General features: G+C 42.5%; 1 protein-coding gene across 7 annotated transcripts in view; it reads right to left on the bottom strand.

The window, feature by feature from the left end:
* Nucleotides 1-22,117, bottom strand: part of DCX (doublecortin) — a 149,599-nt gene that overhangs the window by 8,976 nt on the left and 118,506 nt on the right. For 5 of the 7 annotated variants that reach the window (XM_067724311.1, XM_067724310.1, XM_067724313.1 and 2 more), the window contains 2 exons: nucleotides 10,773-10,867; nucleotides 8,589-10,003 (listed from right to left, as the gene is read on the bottom strand). The exons of 1 other annotated variant lie outside the window; for it this stretch is intronic. In XM_067724311.1, the coding sequence (XP_067580412.1) occupies nucleotides 9,872-10,003; nucleotides 10,773-10,867 (227 nt within the window). In that variant the 3' untranslated portion in view covers nucleotides 8,589-9,871. Of the gene's footprint in view, nucleotides 1-8,588; nucleotides 10,004-10,772; nucleotides 10,868-22,117 lie in introns of those variants that run through there. One more of the 7 variants, XM_067724315.1, reaches the window with a different exon arrangement.

The raw sequence follows: 22,117 nt of genomic DNA, 5'->3' as shown, positions 1-22,117 counted from the left end.
TACCACAGTCTGTTTAACCATTCATCGGTTGACGGGCATGTGGGATGATTCCAATTTTAGGCTTTTACAAATAACACAGCTATAAACATCCATGTACAGGTTTTTGGGTTAACATAGTTTTCACTTCTCTGGGATAAATGCTCAAGAGTACAACTTCTAAGTTGTGTATTATTGCATGTTTAGTTTTGTAAGGACTGCCATATGTTTTCCAGAGCGACTGTACCATTTATATTCTCACCAGAAAAGTATTAGTAATCCAGTTTATTCACATCCTCACCAGTATTTGGTGTTTTCACTACTTTTTATTTTAGCCAGTCTTGTGGATTTGTAGTGATACCTCATTGTGGTTGGGGTTTTTTTTTGCAGTACGTGGGCCTCTCACTGCTGTGGCCTCTCCCGTTGCGGAGCACAGGCTCCGGACACGCAGGCTCAGTGGCCATGGCTCATGGGCCCAGCCGCTCCGCGGCATGTGGGATCCTCCTGGACCAGGGCACGAACCCGCATCCCATGCATCGGCAGGCGGACTCCCAACCACTGCGCCATCAGGAAAGCCCTTCATTGTGGTTTTAATTTGCATTTCTCTGATGATTATGACGTTAAACATCTTTTCACGTGCATAGTTGACATCTATAATTCCTCCTGAGTTCAACTGAAGAAACAATTCCTCAGAAATGTTTCTTCATGTCTTTTATTCATTTTCTAATTGGATTTTTCTTATTGTTGAGTTTTAACAGTTATTTTCATATTCTATATATGGCTTTGGTTAGATATGTAGCTTGCAGTCTGTGGCTTGTCTTTTCATAACTTTTGCATGGTCTTTGACAGAGCAAAAGTTTTTAATTTTGATGAGGTCCAATTTATCCAATTTATCATTTTTTTCTTTTATGGGTTGCACTTTTGTTGTCAAATCTAAGAACTCTTGGCCTAGCCAAAGATCAGAAGATTTCCTCCTATGTTTCCTTTCTAAATGCTTTACATTTACATCTATAATCCATTTTTGAGTTAATTTTTACATAAGATATGAGGTTTGGGTTAGGGGTCATTTTTTTGCCTAGGGACATCTAATTGCTCCAGCACCATTTATTGAAAAAGCTATCTTTCTTCCACTGATTGACTTTTGTACCTTTGTCAAAAATCAGTTGTGGATGTATATCAGTTATGGGCCCCCAGAGAGCTGCCAGGCCCTGAACAAGTGGCTAACCCAGAAAATGTACCCCATCACCTAAGTCCAATTTATTTCTTAATGCTTCCAGTTCCCACCAGGAATTAGGATTCATGGCTCCAATACTGCCCCAAGCCTTGTCTGTGTCTTGGGGAGATGGGATGATATGGCATTGTTTTTTTCCCACCGTTCCCAGAGCTCTATTTGGAGATCCTTGTGATTACTCCTGGACTTACTTCACCCATTGTCTAAATCAGAGCTTTTCAAATCTCTCTCTCCATCTCTCTCTCGCTTCTCTTTTAAATTCTCTATTCAAATGAAATTTTTCTTGGAAGCCAAATATATGAAATAAATAAAAGTGTAGTTGTTTTGGTTGAACCAGACATGGGGGAGGCAGAATCTCACCCATCCCCAAATGAAACACAGTTTGAGAACCACTGTTTTCATTTACATTATCAGCAAAATACTAAAGGAAACTGGAAATGTTAGGGTCAAGTCTCTGGATATTTAAGAGACTCTCTTTGGTAATGGAAACAGAGAACTTCAGTAGCAGATAGCCCAAGAAAATTAGAGAATGCAGCTTCTCCTTGAGGTAAAGGAAAAAGTGAAGATGAGGAAGGGGGACAAGAATGGGGAGGAGAGGGACTTACTTATCTAACACAGAATGCTTTTTGTTGAGAAAGAAGGGGCAGGAAGTCTGTTAGGCCGCTTAGAATGGAAAGAGAAGTAAAGTGTATTCAGAAACTTGAGGTCTTACTCCTGGTTAAGTAGTACTGTGACATTGAATAAGTCTTTGAGTATTGGTTTCTTCATCAAGAAAATACAGAATGTACAATCTGTAAGGTCTCTACCAGCTCTGAGGACTCTTAAAGAAAGACTGATTCATTAAAAAACACAACAAAGGCAACTATAGCAAATAGATACATTTCTCACCAACCCATAATCCCTACACTGTAAATCAGGGGTTGGAAAACTTGCTCTGTAAGGGGGTAGATAGTAAATATTTTAGGCTCTCTTTGCTGGTCACATATGGTCTCTGTCACACAGTTTGTTTGTTTGGGTTTTGTTTCTTTTACAATGCTTTAAAGATGTAAGAAACATTTTTTACTTCAGGGGGCCATCCAAAACGACCAGGCCATACACATGATTTGGTACTCTTGCTCTAAACTACCAAACAACATTGCTTAGAAAACTGATAAACAGGTAGGAAGTACAACACTGATGAAACAACAGGAGGACAATAAAAAACACACATAAAATTGAATTGAGGCAAAGTGGCATACAATGGAGTTGCATCTCTGAAGGCATTCAGTTCTCCATAAATTGAGTAAAGTGAAAATTGAACATAGTCAAAGTATCTTTGAGCTCTAGACTTCAAGAATAGTGGAGAAAGACTCTGAAAATCTACTCCTACATAAATACAAGTAACACTGGAAAAAATTGTCAAAATCAACTTTTTCAGAACTCTGGAAATTAACCAAAGGCTTGCAACAATCCAAAAAATGTTTATTCAAGAAAAATGGCCTAATCTCAGTAAGAATACCGAAATTTGGGGTGCTTTAACTTGCCCTATTTCTATTCTCCCTCTCCCCAGCTCCAGGGTATCTCTGAAAACCAACAGCCTCACAACTACAGTCTCTGAAAAAAACCTAGCAGCCACTGGAGGATGCAGAATAGGCTTGGAGCTCCCCCAAATGCCCTATTCCCAGAGAACTGTCACTATTTGACTTGTCTGGTAGCTCCCACTTGTGGGGCTCTTCTTTATTTGACCTGACTCAGAGCACACTCACTGTGAACAGCCTTTTCAGGGAGCATTAATCAGCTGCAATTGTTTAAAATCACAGCTGCCTAACGCGGGGGAAACAGTTGGGGCAAATGAAGCTGTTCAAAACCTTAAAAGGAAAAGCTGGAGAATTCATGTCCATAGGGGCCTTTGAAAAGTTCTGAAAATATTCCCAGGAATCTCTAAGGCCAGGCACATGTTCAGGACTGGGTATATTCTCAGAAAAGACCTGAGAAGTTCCTAATCTCTCACCTCTGGTTGGCCTTGAGGCCCTGTGCAAACAGCAAGTGAAGCCTGAGGCAAGCTGCCTGACGGAGCACTGAAATCAGGCTCCAACACACACACACACACACACACACACACACACACACACACACACACACACACACCTTCAGCAAAGGCTGGGAGACTTATTGGATCAAAGCATTTAAGGAAATCTAGGAAAATTATCCTTCAAGAATGAAGGAGAAATCAACACATTCCCAGATGAACAAAGAAAGAGCTAGCAGACACGTCCTATAAGAAATACTAAAGAGACTCCTTCAGGGAGAAATGAAATGACAGTAGACAGCAATCCACATAAGAAATAAAGAACACTGGTAAAGGTAAATACATAGGTCAATACAAAAGAAATTATAAATTAATTTTTCTAACTCTTTTCTTCTATTATCCAATTCAAAAGACAACTGCATGGACTAGTAATTATCAAGATGTGTTGATGGACTTATTATGCATGAAGATGTAATTTGTATGTGAATAGGAGCACAAAGGGGGGGAGGAACAGAGATATATCAATACAATAGCAAAAATTTTATATAAAGTTGAAATTAAGTTGCTATTAATCCAAAGTAGATTATGTTGAAATGTTAATTGTAATCCCCAGGGCAACCACTAAGAAAATAACTCGAAATAAAATTAGTAAAAAATACAACAAGGGAATTAAAATGGTATACTGGAAAAATATCTAAGATAAAAAGGGCAGAAATACAGGAGTGAAGGGACAAAAAGAAGACATAAGACATATAGAAAATAGCAAATGGCAGATGTAATTCCTAATTTACCAATAATTACATTAAACGTAAGTAGATTAAGCACTCAAAGGAAAAGGCAGAGATTGGCAGAATGGATTTAAAAACATTCAGCTCTATGTTGTTTGAGACATAATTTACATTCAAAACCATAAATAGGTTGAAAGTAAAATGATGAAAAAGATTTACCATGCAGTTAGTAACCAAAAGAGAACTGGAGTGGCTATACTAATATCAGAAAAAATAGATTTAAGACAAAACTTGTTACTAGAGACAAAGAAGGACATTTCATAATGATAAAATATAACAATTAAAACATATCTGTGCCTTAACAACAGAGCACCAAAATACATGAAGCACGAAATGACTGAATTGAAGTGAGGAATAAACAATTCAACTATAATGGTCGAAAACTTCAATACCCCACCTTCAGTAATGGATAGAATAACTAGGCAGAAGACCAACAAGGAAAGAGAAGACTTGAATGACAGGCACTACAAATAATTACACATCTAATCTACTCCATCCAACAACAGCAGAATACACATTCTTCTCAAGGTCCCATGTAATGTTCTACATGACAGATCATATGTTAGGCCATAAAACAAGTCTCAATAAATCTGAAAGGATTTAAATCATACAAAGTATGTTCTTCAACTACAGTGGAATTAAATTAGGAAGTAATAACAGAAAGATATTTGGGAAATTCACAAATATGTGGAAATTAAACAGCACATTGCTAAATAATCAATGGGTCAAAGAAGAAATCACAAAGGAAATTAGAAAATACTTTGAGATAAAGGAAAATGAAATAACAATATACCAAAAGTTATGGGATGCAGCTAAAGCAGTGTTCGGAGGAAAATTTATATGAATTGTTCAGAATATGCTAACTCACAGAAACAGAGAGTAAATTAGTGGTTGCCAGGGGGGTGGGTGGAGGGGGAAGAGGCTGTGACTACTGATGGGCATAGGATTTCTTTCAAAGGTGATGAATATATTCTTGCACAGCTTTATGATTATTCTAAAAACCACTAAACTACGTGCTTTAGAAAAGGTGAATTTTATCTCAATGTTATTTTAAAAAATAGTACTTTTGAAAATCTTTTACATTGACAATTGAATACTTTTAAAATTTTTTTATTGAAGTATAGTTGATTTACAATGTTGTGTTAATTTCTGCTATACAGCAAAGTGACTCAGTTATACATATATATTCTTTTTCATATTCTTTTCCATTATGGTTTATCACAGCATATTGAATATAGTTCCCTGTGCTATACAGTAGGAGCTTGTTGTTTATCCATTCTATATACACCAGTTTGCATCTGCTAATCCCAGACTCCCACTCCTACCCTCTTCCACCCCCCTCCCCCTTGGCAACCACCAGTCTGTTCTCTATGTCCCTGATTCTGTTTCTGTTTCATAGATAGGTTCTGAATACTGTTTATATGATTCCTGAGCAGGTAACCCTATATAGCAATATGCATGTATTGGTGCATAGTGTATACAGTAATATTCAGTAAATAATGATGTGTAGAAACGTAAGAGGCGGTTTTGTAGCAATTTTGCTCTATGACTATATTGTGACCAGTGATGAATTCCATAAGTTAAACTTACACATAATGCAAGTCCACTGTAATAGAAACAGCACAGGATTAAGAGCCAGGAGACCTAGGTCCTAAGCCTAACTTCCCCTTTCAGGGTCTTTGCTTCTGTATCTGAAAATTGAGGAAGATATAGACTATAACATCTTTAAGTTTCCTTCTAGCCCTAAAATTCTATAAAATGTAACTTGGATCATTACATTTTGTTTTTCTCTAGTTATACCAAAGCAAGGGAAAGGAGGCAGGCACTACCAAGTTAGTGAACTCCCTGGGCATTTTTCAGGCAGCACACAAGGGCCTTTTCATTATGGAAGCCACTTTGGGTCCCACCGCACTGAACCACTGGGCTTCAGCATTCACCCCTGTTCTGAGTCATTCATGTAACAGATCCTTCAGTGTAGCTGGTTGGTTAGTGGAAATAATTATCCGAGAAAGACTGTTCCAGACTGTTATCTCAGAGGAAGAGGGGACAGGCCTGGGAGTAGCATTGGGAGGCGACTCCACTTGCAGCTGCTGTGACTTGGAATGGGTGGGGTGAGGCACAGGCTATGGAGAAAATCCAGAGGACTAGGCCTAGGTATGAACTTCCGTACTTCTGTCCTCCATCAATTTATTTAGTATTCAAAATATATCTTCTTGTATGGGTAGAACAATGTTCAGGAAAAGGAATTATCTCAACATTCTGTTTTTGTTGATTGATATGTATAAATACAGAAACACACATATTGCTTAACAATACAAATAATTTGCACCTGAAATTCATTTGCTTGGTCCCCTGGAGCCCTACAGAACAAAATGTTTGTAACAAATACAGCTGTGCTGGCGATACTATTGCGTTAGAGAAAACAAAAACTTGGTCTCTGGTCCAAGAAGCTTATAGTCCAAAGGAAGTCAGAGAGAAGTTTTGAGAAACCTGGCTTCTAGTTTGGGTTTACTTTTTCCCAAATGTGCCCTGTGCTTTTCTGATGGTGTGGCTTTGTTCTCGCTGATTTTTTTAAAAGCTGGAATGCCCGCTCTCTTCACCAGCCATCAAAAGCCTACCCAGGCTTCAAGGTCCCACTTAAATGTCACCTAGTCTATAAAGCTTTCGTGTCTCCCACCCTCCCACAGTCCGACGTCTTTCCTACCCTCCTTTGTGTGCTCCTGCAGTTCTTTTTTCGCTCTTGATTACACTACCAAAATCCACTTAGAGTGGTGTCTGTGATGTAAGTTTCAGGACCCTGCTTTATTCATCAAACTATCTCTCTAAGCAGTTACAGGATGACAGAAAAAAAAAAAGTCTGGAAACACAGAGGGAAATGTATATTTAAATAATGTTAGTTATGCTTTCAAATAATATGTCAAATATATTTTCCTTCAATCTCCAGGCAGCTTGGCAAGTGAAATGCCTCCAAATTTAAAGCCATGAGGGCAATTTTTTTTTTTTCACTAATCTGGAAAAAAAAAATTTAATAAGTGAAAAAGCGGCCCTGTGTTTCTAGGCATTTTGAACATCTTTAATATGGTGCCTTCTCTGAATTGTTGAATCATACTGGGGTTGTCTTTAACCTCATCACCTCCTTTTTCTCATCTGTAAAATGGAAATGCTAACCTGCCCTATCTCTTTCACAGGGTTATCGCTAGGGTAAATGAGAAAACGGCTATGCAGAAAGATAAAGCAGTATAAAAATGCAAAATGTTGTTCTCATTAACTATACAAGGATTTACTTCGTGTCCATATTGCAGCACTTGAGTATGCGGACTTTGGCTAACCTCATTGCAGCTGCATTAAAAAGGATTCTCCATGAGTTGCTTAAGAGGAGAAGCCAAGAGGCTGATTACAGCTTAGGGCCCTGTCACAACCGTCAAAATTTACCAAAGGGATGCTGGGACTTCACGTTTGTTTCCAATTGTGCAGGAGGAAAGTCATGGCCTCCGCCACCTGCTTCCTGTCTCCACCATGACTCATACCTTTCAGGTCCACTTGGATGGAAGTTCAGGTGATATCTGCTTAGGCCCACTGCCCAAGGACCTCGATGGTGCTAAGGCTCAAGTAACTTTGTGAAAGGAGGAGCAAGAAGCTGAGCCGGAGCCCCAGGGGGACTGAGCCAAGGTCACAACACACTTTTTAGCTTATTCAGAAAAAGCAGTTCATCCTCCATCATTGGTGGTATAAGCATGAGGCTACTGCCTCCTGATAGGATGCACTGAGTGAGATGCAACGTCACTTCTATGACATTTCTTGTCCCAAATGCACAATCTGTTAACCACAAGGGAACATCAGACAAACCTAAACTGAAGGACATTTTACCAAACAACTAGCCTGTGCTCTTCATTTCTACAATATACTGTCTTGAAGATTTTTTAAAAGACTCAAGAACTTTTCTAGATCAAAGAAGACTAAAGAGACATGACCACTGAAGGCAATGTGTGATCCTAGATTGGATCCTGGACCAGAAAAAAATAACACTCTTGGGGCAATGGATAAAATTTGAATATGGACGGCCGAGTATATAACAGTACTGAATCAGTGCAAACTTCCTGATTTTATAATTGTACTATGGCTATGAAAGAAAATGTCCTTATTCTTAGGAAATACCTACTGAAGTATTTAGAGGTTAAAGGGCATGATGTCTTAAACAATTTCAAATGGTTAAAAAATTTCATAAAGTGTGTGTGTGTGTGTGTGTGTGTGTGTGTGGAGAGAGAGAACACAAAAAATGAAGTAAAGGGGAAAAAAATAAACAACTGGTGAACCTTTATAAAGAGTATACAGAAGTTCTTTGTACTACAATCTTACAACTGTAAATTTGAAACATCGAAGTAAAAAGTAGGGGACTTCCCTGGTGGCGCAGTGGTTGGGAGTCCGCCTGCTGATGCAGGGGACGCGGGTTCGTGCCCTGGTCCGGGAGGATCCCACATGCTGCGGAGCGGCTGGGCCCGTGAGCCGTGGCCGCTGGGCCTGCGCGTCCGGAGCCTGTGCCCCGCGGCGGGGGAGGCCACAGCAGTGAGAGGCCCACGTACCGCAAAAAAAAAAAAAAAAAAAAAAGTAAAAACTTAGTGAAAATTATACCAAAATCCAAATGTTTTTTAAAGTTTGCTCTAGAAAATTATATAATTTATTATTTAATGTTTGTTTGCTTAACTGCCATTAAAAATGGGTAATTTGAAAAATAAAATGATACACTGAAAACTCAATGATACAAAGAAAATAGGCTCTGACAAGGCTGCCACCTGTAGCTTGTTCTGGTTCTTCAATGGTGAAATTCGTTTTTAGAACTGAGTCCAAAACAAGAACAAAACAAAACAAACACACACACACACACACACACACACACACACACACACAGCCTGCAAACCCAACCAGATGAAACGGTTTAACAATGCACTCACCTCAATGGGCTTATGGATGGTGGGGCCTCAGCCTAAATGAACTGAACATGTCAATTACAAAGCAGAAGGACTCAAGTGTGCAGACCAAATAAATGCCCAGGCTGCCCTCAGCCGTTTGGAGAAGGTACTGGTGGAAGGTGCTGGGGTAGGTCACACTTCCCAGAAGGAAAGTATGGGCAGAAATGCATAGAGCAAAGACACAGTAAGAAACAGTGGAGCATCCCCAGGAGGTTCTGTGTGGACAGTAGAACAACTGAAGTAGGCTACTCCTCGTCTTGGAATGTCCACACTAACAAGGTTTGCTGCTCAGAAGAATCACTGAAAGCTGACTGCAAAAGCAATTTTCATCCATCTCACAATCTCTGGGTACCGTTGGTTACACAGACAGTTCAGCAGATCTTCCTTTGGGGAAACCAAATAGCTCAACAGAACAATTCGAAGGTTCTGGTCAGGGTCAGTACCAGAAGGTAAAGAAGTCATTAAAGGAATGGAATGGGCATTAGGAATGATGGAGCAGGTAATGTTCAAGTTAACCAGGAAATTAAAAATCCTGATGTAGAGAAAAGGAAATGAAAATAGGTGTCAGGCAGCGCTGTGCTGTTAAATGTGTAACAACCGACTTCCTGTGGGAGAAAACAACAACCTTGATTTGTAGTGTTTGCTGAATTCTATGGTGTAAATAAATATTCCCATCATGGCTGAGCTCTAGGTACCAACACGATGTCACCGAACACAGAGTTGGGAAGCGATGCACACAATCAGCTCTCAGGAGCTAGTGTGAACTGGCTCCAGCAAACCACTGGCAGCAACCTGGGTGCCAGTCTTACGTCTGCTGCTACCTAGCTATGTCACCCCAGTAAGTAACTTCATTCTGGGTTTCAATTTTCTTGTCTGGAAAACATCAATCTCACAAGATTATTCAGAGAATCAAACGAAACGAATTTATCTCCATCTCAGATCTCTTGTAGCTCTTACCCTCTATGGTTCTGTGATGGAGTTGGCCACATTGGTGGCTTTTTGCCTTTCTCCATCTCTCGCCAAGTCTTGTGAGCTGGGAGAAGACAAGAGAATCCTAGAGGAAGCTGCTCTAGGGTGTGGTAATCAGAGCAGAAACCACATTCACATGGCCTCAGAGATGAGGTTGAAGGCAATGGCCACTCCAGATTTTTGATACAGGAGAGATTTCTGGGTGGGAATCAATTTGGAAAGCGGGGGTAGAGAATTTCTACACCTCTATTATTTTAACGGTATATTTATTGGGGATGACTTAGAGGTGTAAAGGGTGCCCAGGGCCAATGCAATGTATATATGCCCTCTCTTCCTACACTGTACCAGAATCTGCCTGGTAATGAAGAATATACAATGAAACTAGGGTCTGTTCATACTTTGATGTCCTGTGACTCTAAAGGGAGTAGCTTAGGGCTAACTTTCTTTATGTCATTTATTGGAGCCTGGGGCCATAAGTTGCCCTCAATGCCCTCTTTGCTGTGCCCCTGAACTGCAGGGACAAGTGCCCAACTCAGCCCCTGAGCCATCATTTGGTGACACTATTAGCTCAGAATGGTTATTTGGGCCCTTCATACCTCTTCGTTTTGGTTAAATATAACCAGAACTAAATAAACTGGGGGTCAGAAGAATAAATAAAAGTGACTGGAAGCTTAGCCCCTGCTGGGATTCCCAGCACTTCAAGCTAATGGACCAGACAAAGGGAAATTCTGGCCTGGATGTGCTGCTGAGGTAGACGGAAGAGAAAACCCTCACCAGCCATTCCAAAAAGTCCAAGTGCAAAGGGGTTTAGTAAGGTATAAGAGACATAATACCTTGTGCTTCCGGAGGCTGCCAGGACTGGTGGGCGTAGAGATGGGAGACTGCTTAGACTTGGGGGTAGAGAGCTGGCTGCTGGAGGTTCCGTTTGCTAGCCCAAGGCAAGAGAAAAGGAAGGGGATAAAAATCAACAGCATACAAAGGAACACGTTATCCTTCCCCTCCGAAGACACTAAGAACATTCAAACGAACTATACAGACAACCAAGTGATGTGACTGAGTAGAACAAAGGTGAAAAGAAACACATTCCTCAGAAAGGCAAGAACTGCAATGCTCAGTTAATTAGATCCCCATACAGTGCAAGGCGGTAATCCACCCACCCATTCCCCCGTGTGCTTCCAATTACAGGGGTCTGGTTCTTTTCAAATCTTTTTCATATTCATTCCCAAGTTTGACCCTAGCAACATCTCTGGGAGGTAGTCTGGGAACATATTACTTTGTTTCAATTTTATATGTTAGACAAAATTGAGGCACAAAGAGATTATGCTGCCTTACCTTAAAGGGGAAGAAATATGGGTAATTTGGACCAGGGCACATCCCCTTGGGTGACAAATGATGTGGCAGCTGCAGGACAGCCCCATTGTCTATCTCTCTCCCCTCTCTCTTTTCCTGCTCATCTTTCCTCCCACTCTCTCTTCCCTACTTCATTCCGGGTGCAAAGAACAGAAGGGGAAAAAAAGAGAGAGGGAGCTAATTAGGAAGAAGAATGAAAAAGAAAGTGGAGGAGAAACAGAGTGCGAAACATAAAGGGAGGTACCTACAGCAAAATGGGCGGAGGAGAGAATCGAGAAAGAGGGAGAGAAGATCAGGAATGGAGGAGATGAGACAGGAGACAAAGATTCTTGGGGACAAGAAGAAGGAGGAAGTTTGAAATCGGGAGAAAGGCTTAGAGACAGAAAAAGGATGACGGTAGCCAGAGTCAGGGTGCACCCGCATTTGTCTCTAGTCAGTAAAATGCTGAAAATGAGATGGTTTAGTATTTAACATTTCCATATTCCACTGTGTTTGCAAAATTGTCTTATAATTCCCTTGCTGACTAGATTTTTTAAAGATCCAATCGTGTAAAGAAATGTGGTGCACTGAAATAGAACAATTAGCAGCTTTCAAAGGGGATTCATGTTCAGACATCTCATCTAAAGTTAATCTCTTTTAAAATCTAAGGACCTACATTGTTCATCAGATATTCTGAAATGTGCTTTAAAAATAAGGGCAGGGCTTCCCTGGTGGCGCAGTGGTTGAGAGTCCGCCTGCCGATGCAGGGGACACGGGTTTGTGCCCCGGTCCAGGAAGATCCCACATGCCGCGGAGCGGCTGGGCCAGTGAGCCGTGGCCGCTGAGCCTGCGCATCCGGAGCCTGTGCTCCACAACGGGAGAGGCCACAACAGTGAGAGGCCCGCGTACCGCAAAAAAAATAAGGGCAAATATCCCAAGGGTGTTGGTGGGGTGGGGGGAGGAGAAGAGAAAGAAGGAAGGGACGACAGGAGGGGGGTGGAAGGACATTGAAAAAGTTAAGCAGGAAGATGGCCTGAGGGTGTTGCTGTTAGTCCCACAGGTAAAGCTTAAACTGGTGTATCATGAGTATTTCCTGAGGATATACTTTCTCTGCACCACTTATGGTAATGTTTCCCTAGGTTCTGGAACCTGCGTATCAACTGTAGAGATGAAAGAGACATCAGTGTGGTGGTTGGTGAGTTTATCCAAGTGCAAGTGAGCTGAAATATGGGCACTAGGAATCCACCGTCTGGCCTTGCCTGTGTATTCACTCATCTCTAACCCACTCACTGAGGGGCCTTTCTCCCTGTCAGGGCTTCCTGGAAGTCATTCATTCAGTTGGCCAGTAGCTACAGAGTACTTTCTCTAAGCGAAGCCAAGTATTAGACGTTGAGGTTTCAGAGATGAGTAAGTCACTGCCAGTGGGGTGGCCGGTAAGAATACAGTGGGAATAAGTGCTATGACGAGCCATACAAGGGGTATTATTGGAGCCCAGTGGAGAGGCTTTGAAATCAGGGGACTAGGAGTCAACACCTGAAAAAAGTCTTGAGCGGTGCCTCTGGAATAGACAAATCCATAGAGACAGGAAGTAGATCAACGGTTGCCAGGGGCTGGCCAGCAGGGGGCAAGGAGGAATTAGGCAGGGCAGGATGGAGAGGTCTGTTAATAGGTACAGAGTTTCTTTGAGGGGATGAAAATGTTCTGGCATTAAATAGTGGTGACTGTTGCACAACTCTATGGCTAAACTAAAATCCAGTGAATTGTACATTTTAAAGGAGTGAACTGTTTGTGATGTCAGCTATATCTCAATAAAGCCATTGAGACAATGACTTGGATCTGGTTAGGCAGAGAGGATAGAAAGGGTATTCCAGACTGCAGAATTACGCCAGCAGGGGCAAAGACATGGTGGTGTGAAAGAATACAGCATGTTTACAGGAGTGCAAATAGCTCCAAATGGCTCAAGCGTAGGATGCCAGCAGTGAATTCTGAGAGATGAGACTGGAGTTGAGGATAAACACCAGACCCTGGGGGCCTTTTGTGAAGTCTGGGTTTGATGTGTGAAAGAAATCTGGGAGCGATACCATCAAATTTGCACTTAAAAACTATGACTCCAGATGCAGGGGGAAGACTGGTGAGGTGGTGTGTGTGTGTGGGATGGTTAAAGGTAGAAGCAAAGAGACTGGTTAGAAGACAATGCATTAGTCCAGGTGAGAGGCGGTGACGGCTTAAATTAAAGCACTGGGGAGGGAGAGAAGGGATCGGGAGAAGACAGAGGCCTAGAGGCCAGGCAAGTTTGGAGCGAGCGTGATGTGCACGTACCATGCAATCCACGCAAGGAGGAACATGACCTGTGCCAAACAGCACACAGACTGGGGGAGCTAGGCTCTGCCAGGGCACTAGGCTTTCTGGTGAATAAAAGAGGCACTTTGGAAAAGGCAAGAGTCTGTGAAGCCACAGTGAGGCAAAGGAGTCATTTACTCTGCAGGAAAAGGAAGGAGTGCCTGGGGGTCTCCAAACAGGACCTGGCCTCTAGTATTCAAGATGGAGAGCAATCTTTGGGATCAGTGTCAGCTGACATAATGAACGTCTTCCAAAAGACCCCTGACCCCAGCCAGGAAGTCTAACAGATGTAGGCATCCCCAGGTAAGTGCTGTCATGTTGGTCCACATGGTCACTGTACCTTTCGGGAACAATAGATTCTAGTTTCCCAGCATTTGTCAGCCAGCTACAAAAGGATGGCTACTATACTTCCAGTGTGAAAGCTGTCGTTTTCACCTACCCTCTTATCTAGCTTCTTATCTGAGAATGAGCCCACTGGTCTTGGCAAAATGTGGAAAATTATTAACCAAAGCTTATCTGTATGGGAGTCAGTTTCCACTTATTGGCCATAGATCTGCACATACAGGTTTCTTTTGCAATTTCTAGTTCTTTTATCAATATTCTCTGCAACTCTCTCATCCGCAAACTTTACGGGGAATACATAAACACATATTCCATGTATACCTCTCTCTATTCTCTGTATGTCTGTATATGTTTATATATGTTTCACTGCCACTCCCCCAATCAATCCATCCCCAGATCAATCTTAAGTTGCTTATAAATAAAGGATTTAATTTTGTCATCAACATTCAATAAGCGTTTGGAAAATCAGTTTTTCACAATTTAACTACAATTAATTTAATTGTTGAAAAAAACGTAGACACTTTCCCAGACTTCCCTGATGGAATCAAACCCAAAGATGGACATAGAGAAATGAGAAAATATAGACACGTACAGGCAAATGTCAATTCCTTACAAGCTGAAGGAGCAGACTACATAAAAATATATTCTCATATGCATTTCTTCTATGGGTTCTGTGGGAAAAAAAATCTGGGAGGGCGCCATTTGATTTGAATTCTGAAGCCAATTCGTATAAATGTCACGTAAAAGAAGTAGCAGGGAAAGATGAAAATAGGGTTTGACGAACTGTGCACAGCCTTGGATTGGCAAATCCACATGGAAAGCTGTCACAGTTCATTTTGAGAGTGACTGGAAGTAACACCGGTTTGATAGCCCTCATTTTCCTTTACTCTGCTTTACCAAACATCTTTAGTTCCTGTCTCTGATGTTCCAGTTCTCAGCTGCAATTTGAGATTGTATTGGGGGAGTCTTTGCCCTCTTTTACTCGTCTCTCTCATTTCCCTCCTCAGGACCACAGCACTGCCTCACTGCTGTCACCCTTTATTTATTCATAGTCCAAATCCTTTTATTTCTTTCTTCTCATTGTGCAGTTCACTTTTTCCCCTCTACAGCAAGGTACATCAGGAACTTCTCAATCTCCTAGGCTGTCTTATCAGTCTTATCAATAAAAACCAGAATAATAATGCTTATTGTGTGTCTGTGATAAGCTAGGCACTCTTTTCTCTCTTTCCATTCTCTCTCTCTCTCTCTCTCTCTCTCTCTCTCTCACACACACACACACACACACACACACACACACACACACACAGAGCCTCACCTAGTCGTATTCTAATTTCTGTTTGGGAAATAGAGGCTCGCTCCAGTTAGGGGTAGCAAAGTCAGGATTTGAACACATGTCTCTCTGATTCCAAAGTCTATGTGTGTTTTGGTTTGTTTTCAGTTTCTGCTACATTGCTCTTCCTTTTTTACATGATTTGCTTCTGGGACTCCTACTTATGACAACTTTCTGATGGCGGGTAGGAAGGAAGGAGAAGGTTTGTGACACAGAAAAAAAGAAAGAAATAGGAGCAGGTAGAAGCAGACACCAGAGCTTATGCTCATCTTCTAGACTTTTATCCTACTTGACCTAGTTTAGATTAGAAAGTGATTAGCAAGAGCTATCTTCCATTCACCCTACCAACTGGGTTTCATAGAAAATGTCATGAAACAACAGCGGACAGAGCAGCCAGGCAGACATGTAACTACCCTCACGCCACATGCCTCTGGGAAGATGGTATCTGTGCCCTGTCGCTCCCCTCAGGTGTGCAGCACAATTGCCAAGTTTGGCCTGGCACAGTCTTGGCTTACTACCTTCCCTGAATGATTACACCTGCCCATTCCCTGGCGCTTGTTTTTAAATCCTTGACTCTATCAGAATGGGACAGGACAAGCCCAAACAAAAGATGGCGGTAAGGTAACTAGGCTGAATTAACTAGATTTGCAGGGATTTAAATGTGTAGGGGAATACGGGTTCCCAGGAGTGAGGGACAAGGCGGAGGGAGTCAGTTCCCAAAGAACAAGGAGAAAGTTCAGTCTCTTGCATGGGCGGCCAAGGGCAGAGTATGGTCACCAGCCTGGCAAGTTGATGCTGAGCTCTTAGACTATGGATTCCCTTGTCTGGAGGCTGGACTGATCCCTGGAAATCAGGATGCAACTGTGTGTAAAGTGGATGTAAGTAGCCCCAGGTACAGTGATTAAAGAATTGTCTGGGCAATGAGTTAGACGAGCCACTATACTTTCTGGGTTCAAGTTTGCATGGCGCAGGAAGAAAAGGGCCGGTTTGACATATGTGTTCACCCAGCCTTTGACTGGAGAGCAAACTGATTTAACACTCATTCAGTTGGCTCTGGCTTTTCCCTCCCATTCTAATGCCAACACTTGAGCTCAACTCAAAATCAAGTCTACTGGTTTTGGTTTGATGTCTATTTTGAAATATTGCTCACTGAAAATAAATAACTCAGTCTACAAAAAAAAAGCCATGACAATAATTTCAGAGCCACCTTAATAATTTCAGATGTATTTCTACAATTATTTCCAAAGCATTTTGCAATATATGAATTCACATGATTCTCCTGATAACCCCAAGAGATGGTAGCCAGGAATTAATAGTCTCCTTTTAATCACAAGGATATAGAGGCTCAGAGAGTGTAGGACTTGCTTAAAGGGTATAAACTGCTTCTTCTCAATGGATGGTGGACTTGAGGGTTTGCTCACAGATTCATTTCAAAATTCCCTCAAAGTTAGCATATCACATACCACCATGACCTTTTAGTGACTGGTTCTCTGTCTTGTCTTTTCTAATTCCCTAATGCCTTGCAGAGGGAGATCTCAATATACGATTCAGCAGCCACTTCCTCATTTCTTTCTCATTTTGAGATGCTCTAAGTGTTCCTTCATTCCAGTCCAAAGACACCCTGGTTCCTCCCTACTTATACAGGGAGGTTTCCTGGAAGGCCATCCAAGTAGAACCAAAGTGGTTTCAACTTACTTTAGAACAAGGCCAAGAGACAGGGCCTGTGGTTTTCACACATTCATTCCAAAGAGCCCTTGGGCGGGGTGTGTGGATTGGTTTGGCTAATTGCTTCTGCTCAGTGGAAATCCTTTGTCCCTCTCCCCAGAACCATCCAGTAGGGAAGCAAGAACTAAGGGGCCCTGAAACAGTTCTTCACTGATTTGATCATAGGGCCAGTTCTCAGACCAAATTCAATCATAAGTTGTGAGATACCCTAAGTTCAGAAGTTGGAATTTGAACTTTAAATCTATTCCCTACAGAGTCTTAAACAGCAAGCAGTGGTGAATCTTTCAAATAGGGGAGAGAAGTAAGAGTTTTCCCTGTTGCAAAACAAATATGTGATGCTGGAGAGGGTGTGGAGAAAAGGGAACCCTCTTGCACTGTTGGTGGGAATGTAAATTGATACAGTCACTATGGAGAACAGTATGGAGGTTCCTTTAAAAACTAGAAATAGAACTACCATACAACCCAGCAATCCCACTACTGGGCCTATACCCTGAGAAAACCATAATTCAAAAAGAGTCATGTACCACAATGTTCATTGCAGCTCTATTTACAATAGCCAGGACATGGCAGCAACCTAAGTGTCCATCAACAGATGAATGGATAAAGAAGATGTGGCACATATATACAATGGAATATTACTCAACCATAAAAGGAAACAAAATTGAGTTATTTGTAGTGAGGTGGATGGACCTAGAGTCTGTCATACAGAGTGAAGTAAGTCAGAAAGAGAAAAACAAATACCGTATGCTAACACATATATATGGAATCTACAGGAAAAAAAATGGTTCTGAAGAACCTAGGGGCAGGGTTTCCCTGGTGGCGCAGTGGTTGAGAATCCGCCTGCCAATGCACGGGACACGGGTTCGAGCCCTGGTCCAGGAAGATCCCACATGCCGCGGAGCAACTAAGCCTGTGAGCCCCAACTACTGAGCCTGCGCTCTGGAGCCATCTAGGCACAACTGCTGAGGCCCGCGTGCCTGGAGCCCGTGCTCTGCAGCGGGAGAAGCCACCACAATGGGAGGCCTGCGCACCGTGGCGAGGAGTGGCCCCCGCTCGCCGCAACTAGAGAGAAGCCCACATGCAGCAACGAAGACCCAACGCAGCCAAAAATAGAAATAAATCAATAAATAAATTTATATAAAAAAAAGAACCTAGGGGCAGGACAGGAATGCAGATGCAGGCATAGAGAATGGACTTGAGGACACGGGGAGGGGGAAGGGTATGCTGGGACGAAGTGAGAGAGTGGCAATGGACATATATACACTACCAAATGTAAAATAGATAGCTAGTGGGAAGCGGCCGCGTAGCACAGGGAGATCAGCTCAGTGCTCTGTGACCACCTAGACGGGTGGGATAGGGAGGGTGGGAGGGGGACACAAGAGGGAGGGGATATGGGGATATATGTATACATATAGCTGATTCACTTTGTTATACAGCAGCAACTAACACACCATTGTAAAGGAATTATACTCCAATAAAGATTTAAAAAAACAAACAAAGAAAAGAACAGATATGTGTACCCAGTTGTGTAATATTTTGGCACAGATCAGTTTCCCTCAAGAAGAGGACGTCTGTAAGAAGGCTGCTGGATGTGCCAAGATTATTTTCTCAGGCTTGACAATGCTGACAACATTTATTTCCAGTCGAAGGTGGTTCTGCTGGGAACATGTTTCTGGTGGAGCACGCCTGTTGTCAACACTCACTCCCAATTTTATTGGGCAGGAACTAGAAGAAACTACACTGCTCTTATTTGTGGAAAGAACATATGCTTTGGAATCAGTCAGCGTTTTAAATCCTGGCTTAGCCATTTCCTAGATGTGTGACCTTGGGTGTAACCTACCCTCTGTGAGCCTGTTTCCTCAACTGTAACATTTGAATTAGAAGAATGCATATGTCAATTGTTGTTGTTCTGAGGAGTCCATGAGAGACTACATATAAAATGCTTAGCCGGGTGCCTTAGCAGATAGGGAGGGCTCAGTAATGACATCTCCTATTGCTATTACTACTGCCATTATTAGAAATGGAAGGAATTGAAGCACCAAGTTAGGAAATCCCCTTCCACAGGGGGTGATTTACCAACCTATGCCGGCTGAACACTACTTCTTTCGCTAGCAGGTCAGGCATTAGAGGACTGAAGTTTTCCCGAGTGAAGCCCATAATTCTGGTTTTTGCATGTTATTGCTGTGCTCCCCAGAACAGTCTTCAGCTGTCGGCTCTTCTCTCTTTTTACTCGCTCAGCCTTACCATGGGGGCAGGAGTGATCACTGAACTCAACGTGGAAGCACTGAAGGTACTGGAGCAGGAAAGTTACACAATGGCCATGTTTTAGGATGAAAAATGTGGTGGTACCACAGCAGATGTGTAAGTGGACAGAGATTCGAAGCAGAGATACTGTGTAGGAGTGTGTTGAGTAATGCAGGCATCAGGTGATGAGGGAAAGGAAGGGACTTCTGTGTGGGAAAGGTGAAGATGTTTCAAACGTTCAACAACAGGAACAGCATATGGTGGACATGAAGGATTAAAGAGTGGGAAGAATCAAAGATAACGCCAAGGTGTTGCGCCTGGGGAATAGGATAGAATTGATTCTACTGTCAGGGAGCTGGGGAGAGGAGATGTTTTTGACTTTTAGACACGTTGCATTTGGCACGTATAAGCGGAATTGTCTGGTAAGCATTCACGGCACTGACATCCGGAAGGAAGGTTGGGGCTGGAGACGTAGATTTAATGGTCGCCTCTCTGTACCCCGATATGCTATATCCATCACCACCTCTGCTCTTTTGTTCATGCTTTCTCTGCTGCCAGAAATATCTATTTCCTTATCAATTGAAGTCTAATTCTCTTTCAAGCCCCAGTTCTTCCAGGAAGCCCTCCCTTAGCACCCTAGTCCCCAATGAACTCTCTTTCCCACAAACTCCAGTACTTCCAATAGCACTTACTGCCTGTATCTCTCATGCGCTTGGCATTTAAACAAACCATTATCATTAAGTCTTATTTAGCATCACAGTGCAATGGTTACATTGTGGACTGTGGAGCCAGATTGCCTGGATTCAAATCCCAGCTCTACCACTTACTAGCTCTGTGATCTTGGACAGGTCACATTGTTCATAGGCCCTAGTTTCTTCATTTGCAAATGGGGATAATAGCACCTACCTCGTAAAGTTGTTGTAAGGAATAAACTAGTTAATCCACGTAAAGTGATTAGAACGGTTGCTTGGCACATATGAACTATGTAAGTATTTGTAAATAAAAATTTTTGTTAAATTTTATATGCATACTGGTTCCCCAAATAAATCATAAGCTTCTTAGTGACAGGTACTTCATCTTATCATTTCTTTTCCTCATAGCACCTAGCATTACTAGTTACTCCACCAAAACTTTGGGGAATCAGTTGTATTTAAACACAAGTCCCTGGACTTCCCTGGTGGCACAGTGGTTGAGAATCCGCCTGCCAATGCAGGGGACACGGGTTCGAGCCCTGGTCCGGGAAGATCCCACATGCCGAGGAGCAACTAAGCCCACGCGCCACAACTACTGAGTCTGCGCTCTAGAGCCTGCGAGCCACAACTACTGAAGCCCGCATGCCACAACTACTGAAGCCCGTGTGCCCTAGAGAAGCCACCACAATGAGAAGCCCACGCTCTACAACGAAGAGTAGCCCCTGCTCGCCACACCTAGAGAAAAGCCCACGCGCAGCAATGAAGACCCAACGCAGCCAAAAAACACACAAGTCCCCGGCTGCAGCAGGTTGCTAGGACTGCTACTGCAGGGAGATGGGTTAGCACGACCGCATCCCATGCTGTGTGGAGTGCTCGGGGACGGGGGGGCGGGGGGGTGTGTGGCATTTGACTGCTTGCTCCAACCATTTACTAAACGGCTCTCCAATGGCAATGGAAAATGCCTCCAATGGCAATGGAAAATGCCTTATATATAGGACAGTTCTTCCACTTAAACTAGACGTAAGCTGTGGTTTTAGAAAGAATCAGAGTGGGGGAGGAGGCAAGGCAAGTTTTTTTCTTCCCATAGCTTCGCCAAGGGCACCACTTCCCCTTGGACTGACTGTAGGGGAGCTGATGGAGTGTCTAGGACTGGGCACTGGAAACAAAGGTGCTTAATTACTCATGGCTTGCTCTATGCTGCACAAAGAGAATGACACAGATACCACCCCCCTCTCCCAGTCTCTTCACATCCCTTGCCTGGAGGTGGGGGAAGGTGGAAGGAAGCAGAGAAGCAAGGACCATGCAACAGAGACTGTTTATTCACCACTCTGGAGCTTCCACACCCTGATTTAAGGACAATGCAAGGACCGCCTACCTGGGAGTCAGGAGAGCTGGGCTCTCGTTCTTGAGGACTAAATAGATATCGGGAAGACTGAACGATTTACTGAACCTCTTTATACCTTAGTTCTCCAATCTAAAAAAAAAACTGGATAATTTTCCTTTCCCAATTTAAGCCATGGTGCTATTATGAGTGACGACTGAGATGACAGGTTTGGAAATATTTTGCAAAGTGCAGAGCATTTACTTCATGTAAAAGATCATTACCTGGAACTTCTCTCAGATGCAGAAGAAGGGTATTGTGCTGTCTACTAGTCATATGTGGCTAGTGAGCATTTGAAGTGTGGCTAGTCAGAACTGAGATGTGCTGTAAGTGTAAGATACAGTCCCATTTCAACAAATGTAAAATATCTCAACAATTTCGTACATTGGTTACATGATGAAGTGATAAGATTTCAGATATATTCAGTAAAATAAAATACATTTTCAAAGCTAATTTCACCTGTTTCTTTGAGCTTAACTGTGGCTACTAGAAAATTTAAAATTACATACAAGGCTTGCATTTGTGGCTCGCATTATATTTTTATTAGACCGAGCTGGTACATCCAGACAGTCACATTCAGGAAAGTCAGAACATCCAGGTCCCTCCATCTTAGGCAACCCAAAGCAGCGTCTTTGGTTCAGAAGAGGACTCCCGGATACTATTCTCCCATGGGCACCCTCACCTGGCTGTTTTGTGGCCCTTGACCTCCCCTTTCAAAAGCTATGTATTTTGGTAGAGAAGACATTCATTCTTGGGCGTTTGGGAACAGGGAAGATTTGACTTTCAGGAATAGGT

This window comes from Pseudorca crassidens, chromosome X (genome assembly GCF_039906515.1).
Source record: "Pseudorca crassidens isolate mPseCra1 chromosome X, mPseCra1.hap1, whole genome shotgun sequence".
In the NCBI taxonomy this organism is placed as follows: Eukaryota; Metazoa; Chordata; class Mammalia; order Artiodactyla; family Delphinidae; genus Pseudorca; species Pseudorca crassidens.
Note: the sequence above shows the minus strand (reverse complement) of the source record. Positions and strands in the feature narration are given on the sequence as shown.